General features: G+C 44.5%; 1 protein-coding gene across 1 annotated transcript; it reads right to left on the bottom strand.

Moving 5' to 3' along the window:
- Positions 1–657: 657 nt before the first annotated feature.
- LOC119317218 (bifunctional nitrilase/nitrile hydratase NIT4) lies at positions 658–4,485 on the bottom strand. Its single transcript, XM_037591646.1, has 5 exons — positions 4,148–4,485; positions 2,968–3,159; positions 1,874–2,167; positions 1,406–1,687; positions 658–1,280 (listed from the first exon to the last, which is right to left on the bottom strand). Exons 1-5 carry the CDS (start codon positions 4,290–4,292, stop codon positions 1,111–1,113), a joined length of 1,083 nt encoding a protein of 360 aa, XP_037447543.1. The 5' UTR covers positions 4,293–4,485; the 3' UTR covers positions 658–1,110.
- Positions 4,486–9,747: the final 5,262 nt, after the last annotated feature.

Raw genomic sequence — 9,747 nt, 5'->3', positions numbered from 1 at the left:
CTTCAGAATTACACCAATTTCTTCACTTACAAAGTCTTCAGAAAGTCTTCAGAAATCCAAAGTCTTCAGTCGAAGAACTTCATTTTTAGAGGTCGACTTTCTCTGTAAATATCAAACTCCTCATATACTTATAACATGTGTAAACTCGCAAAAGCATCAGTCCCTTAACCTATAAGTCTTCAATACACCAAAATCATTAAGGGACACTAGATGCACTTACAACCATAGTAGGCAAACTAAGAAAAGTTGCTTTACTATAGCACTAAAGTTGCCTATGCAGCGCCCAAAGTTGCTCTAACAAAAGTTCGTCTAGTTTCAAAGAACTCGTCACAAATAATTTGAAATCTAAATTCCGATACTCAAATCAAAAGTCATGACTTTTAAAATTTTATAAAACCCAAATAAATATACGTATTTTTTCTTTCTTGACTTGTGCAAAGTGAAGAGCGTTCCAAGAGACGAGGATCAGATAGTTTCTATTTTGTAGTGTAATGATGACACATGATGCTAATTACCCTTTATGACAGGTCTGCTCGGATGCACCCCATGTTGTGTGAATTTTTTGTTGTGTAGCGCGTACGCTCGGTTAACCCAATTAGTGCAGCTGCACTAATAAGCATATGGGATTTTTCGGAAAATAAAAGTGCTAAACTTAGGGAAACTCCAAGCAGGTCACCAAATTATCCAGACCGGAACGTTCGAACAATTTTAGCCATTCAACAGCTGTCATCAAAATTGTCCGGACGTTCGAAAAATCGCCATCACACGCACATTGGAGTCGGAGTAGAGAGAAAACATTGGACAGCACCGCACATTGCTGCAGGCTTGCAACTGGATGGCTGTGAGGGCGTTGTGAGCATTTCTCCAGCATCACACGCCTTTAACACTGCGTCTGTTTCAGTGGGCAGCAGTAGGCAGTGGATATCAGATGCATCACACGGTGAACAGACCTCAGCTGATTGTCCCGTCACAAGCGTCACTGCGTCAGACATGCGGGTGATCCAAGCCTACATTTCATCGGCTTATTAAGCTATCGATCGATAGAGGTCGTTTCACACAAAAAGAAAACTATCGATGATAATCAACTGCTTGTGACTGAGCCGATGGTCATCAGGGCTTTGCGGTGCCGTCGCTCTTGGCAGCCGGAGCCTTCTCCGCAGCAGAGGTGAATGACACCGGGCGGTGCGGCTGGTCATCCACTACCAAGCTCAGCACCTCAGGCCGAGAGTAGTGGCCCACCACGTCAAAATCAAACTTGGCCCTAACGATCTCTCCCATGTCTGCACAAAAAGGCATTTTATCAGAAACTTGGCCCTATGCGGGAATAGCACAGTAAAACCGGGTACAGAAACGTAGTATGCACGAGGTGGCTGCACAGAGAGCATGTATCTGGCTAGTGCCTTACCAAGGTCGGCTGTGATGAGCGCCTCTCCGTCGTAATTGGGACCTGCCAGGACTTCGCCCGACGGCGAAATGATAACACTGCCTCCAGGGCAAACAACGGTGTCTGGAGAAGGCTCTTCTCCTAAACCGGCAAAGGCGTACTCGGATGGCGGAGGGTAGTCCTGTCTGCGGCAGAACTGGTTTGCCGACAACACAAAGCATCCCCCCTCCATGGCGATGTGTGTCATGGAAGCTTGCCAAACTGGCCTTGAATCAGCCGTGGGAGCGCAGTATATCTCAATACCTGCACACAACACAAGATGTGTTTGGAAAAACTCAAAGCAGTGCCGGTGCATATCTTCTACATTAACCTATCTGGCTTGTACACAGGGATATATTTCAAGCTTATCAACTTATCATCCCATGAGGCCATGGCACTTCCAAGAATGCTGGCTCTAGACTTTTTATTAGCATACATGAAAAGCCTTACCTTTACCATACAGTGCTGTCCTCAAAAGTGGCATCTTGTTTTCCCAGCAAATAAGAGCTCCGATCTTTCCAAGTGGAGTGTCATAAACAGGAATTGTTGATCCATCTCCAAATCCCCATATTATCCGTTCTAATGCTGTTGGCATCAGCTTGCGGTGCTTACCCAGGTACCGACCTAGAGGGTCAAAGAAGAGCACTGAACAATACAGTGTGTAACCTTCTCTCTCAATCACACCCATTACCAGAAAGACCTTATATTTCCCAGCCATAGCAGCTAAACGTGTCACCTCTGGACCTGCAGGTTTTTCTGTCAGTAACAACATACACAGTGCTAGTCGAAACAAACCATATGTTGACACTTGAGAGTATGAAATAGCTGAAAAACTTGTTAGCTGAGCTAAACTAAAAATAGAGCATAAATGAAATATTAGAAGAATTAATATGTAAGATGCAGAGTTGCTCGGTGACAATCAACGGCAGAGATTGAAAAACATGACCAGAAAATTTAGCTGGAGGTGCAGAACCAGGTATGAGGTTTCAAATTATCAATGATCTATGGTAGACGGTTGTCCATACTTTTTGTGAAATTATATTCATAAACTGCATCAGGAAGACAACGAACGGCCAGATACTAAGACTTTTTTTTTCTCAACAAACTAACTCATGTCTAGCTTTGAGGATTTCATCCAACAATTTCTTCCTTCTCCGAACTCCTTGACGGTCTATTAGGAACCACATTGCATAGTGTTCACCGAAGTATGTGAAAAGATATTTGATTTTCAAAACCAAAGAGTGCCATGAAGAATATGCATTTGCAAAAATCAGTTCTTTCTCTGCCCAATACTAAAAAGACACGACTCGGTTGTAAAGCAATTATTGATATGCAGATATGCTTCATGCTAAAGATGAAAAAAGCAGATGTCAGCTGTTCTCCAAATTACGCATATGTCAGACACAAAAAAGAGACTAAAAACAGGAGCAGTCCAAGGAAAAATATGTAAGGAAGATAACGCCTTAGAAGTTAACAATAGTCGACAATAAGAATATAATAGTTGAAAAGAGAGAGCAGACATACTCCATTACAGTCTCACGTACCAGGCACGTCTATGGCGGCTGCATAATACTTCTGGAATTCACCCTTTCCCTTGTCTTTTGGATTAGTGATACTAATACTGATCCCGAAGCCAAAGGTGGATCCACGAGGATAACCACCAACAAAAGCTTCCGGGAACACCACCAACTGTGAACCATATCCAGCAGCCTCTGCTATCAATCTCTCTGCTTTATCTGCGGTGGAAATAACGATATTACCAAAACATACACATAACTTATGCTGATAAATAACCATCTTGTCGTCCAAAATGTTAGTACTGACGCGCGGGTGCACAGAGGCCAAGCACATGCATCCAGAAAAAACAAACTATGAATTATGTCCCCATGCCAGGCAATTGCAGAGGTGGTGGACATGAGACCATGATGTGGCAGCATACTAGAATGAAAACTGGGAAGTGCAGCGGTTTCCTCGTTTTATTTGGCTTGGTACAGTAAATCTCTGTTAGGTTTATGTCGATAGTGGTTTCGAAAAAAAGAAAGCAACATCCTCGCTTCCCTTTAAACTTCCTATAACGCTAGCTAGCTTTATTTGACATCAAAAAGTATAGATACATGGTCAATAACAAATCATAATGAAGCCTTTAAAGAAGCTACGGAGTATTAGTTTGAGTGATGACCCTTGCTGCCTGCAGGCCACAATACTTTCAGCTGTGTGAATCAAACAGAACGAATATACAAGTCTAATTATCGTAAGCAGAAAACCAAGGAAGCACGAACAAGCTAAGACAAGGCTTATGCATCAAAACCAATGGACACAAGAGACATGATCATTAACAGCCGTCTCCACCATCGCATTGCTAATTTGCTATGTTTTGCAGCGAGATGGCAACCTTTTCTACCACTATACACACACGCCCTAAAGATGCAAACAAGAAGATTTGCCGATCATGGCAAAGCAACGGTGTATAACAAACTGGTGGTTCCCATTGACAGAGAACACCAAGTCATCACAGCACCCGCGGATCACTCTGAAATGAACTGCGCCGAGAAAAGTTTAGACGCCATCTCCATGATCCCATCTCAGCTGATGGCAACTGTAACTAATCCAACACGCTGGTGATTCTTCCAGAGGTAGTCGAGCAGCAACAGGGCGGGACGGCTAGCGAAAGAATTAAGTGGTTCGTTTAACGAGGCAGGGGAACCGGGGCGCGCGGGTAGTTACCGAGAGTGGCGGGGGTGTCGTAGAAGACGGTGGATGCCTGCACGACGGTGGCGCGTACGGTGGCAGAGCTCTGGTCGGCGCCACCGTTCATCTCCACCTCGGCGATCACCGGCGCGCCGCCTGAGCCCGAGGGAACCAGAGCCATCAGTGTGGGCCCGGGAAACTCGCTCGATCGATCGCGGTAGTTCCGACGCTGAGGCTTACGGACGGACTGGACCTTGATGTGGAGGTTAGAAGCAGAGGTGGGCGTTGGAGGGGAAAACGGGGAGCGCCGGAATGGACAAAGAGAGCGCCGGGTCAGTGAACTGCTACTGGACAAAGAGAGCGCCAATCAATCCACAGCTCCACGCTGGTGTGACAGTGGATGGGTTGTTAGCACGACGACAAAGCGGAGGGAGTTGAATTCCACAGCGCATGCTTGATGCTTCTAGGCCTCTCTTGCCTTGTCTACATCGTTTCTTATTTTCCAAACATTGTCCAGCCTTGTCCTCTCTTTTCCTGAACAGCTGTCTCGCTGTTTCCAACTTCTAAATTGTCTTCCACTGATGAAATGATTTGTGCTATTTTTCAACATTGTCTGCCTGTTTTCGTTATATAGACGTATGTGGCTAGTCATTATCTATTTGTTCGCTAGCGATCGCGAGCAACTGGACGAAAAAGAAAAAATATTGCCTCACGCCAGCTGCCACCATGTGGTCCTCCTTCCCCACCGTCCGCTTTATTCATTGAATAAAACAACTATGATTGCGCCTAAATAAATCCGGAGGCTCCGGATATTGGCATTTGAAATGGCTTCACACACGACACGATTGGACGATCTGCGAACGATATACAGTGTGCATGCATCAGCTAACAGGAAAACCAACTGCCTCCTGCATGTACGTGCGCTATTGATGCTGCCACATGGGATCGTGCGCACGTCGGCTGCAATTTCATCGTGTGTATAGCATCGCTCATTGGCATTTGTTTCGGCAAAATTGCAACCTAAATATGCGCGACCCGTGATGAGACTTTACATTGCCGGAAACAGTACACAAAAGATGGCCGCCGCGATGCTTATCGAGTTGCCTCCATCTTTCATCGTTCCTGTGTATATTCTCTGCACTGGTCACAAAGGAAAGTGAAATGTACAGTAGCGTAGACCAGTGATGTTTTTCCTTTCTTTGGTGAAGCGAAATCACTATGCACACGACACCTTGGCGGACGATGCCTGCACGAAGCTGTGATCGATGGCACTAACCCATGGAGACAAAGTGATGGACGGCTGCTAACATGTGTCGTGCATGAATCGGCTGCCAAGATGTCGTCTGTGTAGCATTGCTCTTGGTGAAGTATATACCAGTGATCGCATCAAAGAAAATAATAATGAAAAAAAACACAATGGGAAGGTGATGTTCGATAAGCATCCACGTCCCCTGTATGCTAGGATGTTAAAGTCGATGGAAATTGAATATATGGCGGCCGGTGACTACGAGCGAGAGTGTGACAGACATAACCAGTAGAGAATGACCGATGACAAGACCTGTAAAATAGGGCATGTGCATGCCTTAATTGTTTATGCTAACAAGCATCTTCTCCGAATCTTTACAAAAATATATATGAAGGCACAATTATTGTTGTAAATTGTAATGCCGACAGACAGACGTTGGATCACAACTTTGTTATACATGACTATGGAAGATTACTGGACATCAGGTCGTCAAACTATCGTCCCTCTTTGCGCCTCGAATCTTATCCCACGGTAGAGCTGAAAGACACGGCGTGCTTCGGTTCGGTCTTCACAGTCAAGCTCAGCACCTCAGGTCGTGCGTAGTGTCCCACGACGTCGAAACCAAACTTGGCCCGAACAATTTTTCCAAGATCTGCGAAACATATCACCAAGTTTCTAGTAAGAACTAGTAAAATGCTCATGCTACGCTACGGAACCACAAAATATTAGATGAGCTTAAGTTATAATCAAGCACACGTACATTACTATGGAATAATATAAAAATATGAATACATTCACGGCCGGTCCTGAGATTTTGAGAGCCGGGGCGAACCTAAAACTCAGGGGCCTTTCATATATCCCTCCATTGCAATGAATTTTTAGCACTGAGTTTTTTAATCTCAGGGCCCTTCATATACTCTCTCCTTCGCAATGAATTTTTATCACTGAAAATATTTATCATCAAAAACTTCTTCTCAATACGAATTCAAATTAAAGGTTTGTTTTTTATTACATAGAACCCACATTTTTCAATACACTTTTTTAGCGAATGGCAGCTGAGCTGCCTATATATTAAGAGGGTAAATACAAATAGTGTGTCACTGCCAGAATCTCTACACATACTTTTTAATCGTCATGATAACTCAAAGCGCTAAAAATTTGCCTCAAAACTTGCACAATGCAAGCTATATATATGCATGGTGTATATGAAGATAAATTACTTAATTAGAATAGGTCAAGATTTTAAAAATCCACACAATACACACAGAACGCTAATATAGTACGACAGCCTGCGCTCCATGCTATGCGCGCCAGGGTAAAGGCCAGTGCAGGAACTATGGGGCTCTTGTAGACCTATGTTTGTGAATCTTACGATTAACTGATGGAGCTAATCACGTCGCACAATACAATGCAACAGACGAGCGAACATGAATCTATAGATAGATAGATATGCTGATAGAGCTAGCATAGGAAGTGATAAATTAAAGATATGATATAGGAGTACCTTGGATCGGTCAGTTCTCATCTCAATGATAACACGATGTGAATTTGCATCTCGCTCTATCCGGAAGCGCTCGGCAACAGGTGTGCGCATCCAGCGCCTAGAAACCAGATAGCGGAGCGGAGTTCGTCAGAGTACTGAACCCTAGAGGCGGTTCGTCCAGCGCCAGCAACTCGTCTCGCGACGTGGAGAGCCTGGGATCGGGATCGGGATCGTTGCGGCTTAGCCTCGTAAGGAAACTGGCAAATTACAGCAAACTTCTCGCCATCACCGTGGATTTGCTGCATCCAGCTGCTAGGCCCTTGAGGCTGCATACTAATCAATCGTACGAGTGTTTAGCGTCCCTGCTTCTGAGGCCCATGGGCTATGTGCAACGTGGGGGCCCCCTGGACCTGGGGGGCCCGGGGCGGCCGCCCCCCTGCCCCCCACCTCAGGGCCGGCCCTGAATACATTCATCAAAGCGATGTTATACGTTGATAGTTCCACATCAAGCACAATCAAACATAATGTTTCCAACCAATAAACCCCGTCCTTCAAGCCAAACATTTTCTTCTCAATCTTCACCTTGCTGGAAGACGTGTTCATTTCTCACTCTATCTTAACTCGAGGGGACAGAGAGAATGCGACAGATAGAAAATCCATCCACAACTATGACGACCAGCTTTATTAAAAATGGTAACACATTAAGCACGCCACTTTAACTTAACATTAATACACATTACCGAAGAATAAAATGCGATAATATCGATGTTTGTCCCCATGAATTTGTGCAATGGAAGTGTAGCGACTACCAACTCATCCTTCGACTCTAGTCCGATGGGCCCAATCTGTTATAGCACATATCATAATCTGCCACCAGCCTGTGCCGCGGATCTGTCATATCTCCATGTCTGATGCAACATGCCTCCCATCAGCAAAAGATAAAGATAAAGAATGGCTCAAATAAATCGGTGTCGTGACATTTCAAACCACTTTGCAAGAATTGAAGAAAAATAAAATCAAACCACATAACATTATCTTAAAGCATAGCAATTTGCAATACTGGAAGCGTGATCAGCCATTATTCAATATTGCTAAATAGTGTCCAGAGTGTATTATAGCCCTACAAACATACCACAATCAGCAACTGGGCACGAGAACTCATATGGAGAACACAATTAAAAACACTCGATACAAAACTTGCATACATAATAGAGTATGCAGTGAAGGAAATATGCCCTAGAGGCAATAATAAAGTTGTTATTTATATTTCCTTATATCATGATAAATGTTTATTATTCATGCTAGAATTGTATTAACCGGAAACTTAGTACATGTGTGAATACATAGACAAACAGAGTGTCACTAGTATGCCTCTACTTGACTAGCTCGTTGAATCAATGATGGTTATATTTTCTAACCATAGACATGAGTTGTCATTTGATTAACGGGATCACATCATTAGAGAATGATGTGATTGACTTGACCCATCTGTTAGCTTAGCATGATGATCGTTTAGTTTATTGCTATTGCTTTCTTCATGACTTATACATGTTCCTATGACTATGAGATTATGCAACTCCCGGATACCGGATGAACACTTTGTGTGCTACCAAACATCACAACGTAATTGGGTGATTATAAAGGTGCTCTACAGGTGTCTCCGATGGTGTTTGTTGAGTTGGCATGGATCAAGATTAGGATTTGTCACTCCGATCGTCGGAGAGGTATCTCTGGGCCCTCTCGGTAATGTACATCACTATAAGCCTTGCAAGCAATAACTAATGAGTTAGTTACGGGATGTAGCATTACAGAACGAGTAAAAAAGACTTGCCGGTAACAAGATTGAACTAGGTATTGAGATACCGACGATCGAATCTCGGGCAAGTAACATACCGATGACAAAGGGAACAACGTATGTTGTTATGCGGTTTGACCGATAAAGATCTTCGTAGAATATGTAGGAACCAATATGAGCATCCATGTTCCACTATTGGTTATTGACCGGAGATGAGTCTCGGTCATGTCTACATAGTTCTCGAACCCGTAGGGTCCGCACGCTTAACGTTCGGTGACGATCGGTATTATGAGTTTATGTGTTTTGATGTACCGAAGGTATTTCGGAGTCCTGGATGAGATCGGGGACATGACGAGGAGTCTCAAAATGGTCGAGACATAAAGATCGATATATTGGACGACTATATTCGGACATCGGAAAGGTTCCGAGTGATTCGGGTATTTTTCGGAGTACCGGAGAGTTATGGGAACTCGCCGGGGAGTATATGGGCCTTATTGGGCTTTAGGGGATAGAGAGAGGGGAGGCTGCGCCCCCCCAAGGCCTAGTCCGAATTGGACTAGGGGGAGGGGCAGCGCCCCCTCATTCCTTCTCTTCTCTTTTCCCTTTCCTTCCCTCCTACTCCTACTACATGGAAGGGGGGAATCCTACTCCCGGTGGGAGTAGGACTCCCCAGGGCGCGCCATAGTAGAGGGCCGGTGAGGGAGTCCTGGACTAAGGGGTCCTCGGGCGTCCGGCTTGTTATCCATGGGCCGGACTGATGGGCTGTGAAGACATGAAGGCCGAAAACTGCACCGTGTCCGGATTGGACTCTACTTGGCGTGGAAGGCAAGCTTGGCGACTGAAGATTCCTTCTTATGTAACCGACTTCATGTAAACCCTAAATCCCCTTGGTGTCTATATAACCGACTTCATGTAAACCCTAAATCTCGTCCAGAGGTGGAAAGGACATCACATATACTCATTACCATACCCACATAGCCTAGACTTCTAGGGTTTAGCCATTACGATCTCGTGGTAGATCAACTCTTGTAATACTCATATTCATCAAGATCAATCAAGCAGGAAGTAGGGTATTACCTCCATAGAGAGGGCCCGAACCTGGGTAAACATCG

Source organism: Triticum dicoccoides, chromosome 6A (assembly GCF_002162155.2).
Source record: "Triticum dicoccoides isolate Atlit2015 ecotype Zavitan chromosome 6A, WEW_v2.0, whole genome shotgun sequence".
NCBI lineage: Eukaryota > Viridiplantae > Streptophyta > Magnoliopsida > Poales > Poaceae > Triticum > Triticum dicoccoides.
This window is presented reverse-complemented; position numbering and strand designations above follow the sequence as displayed.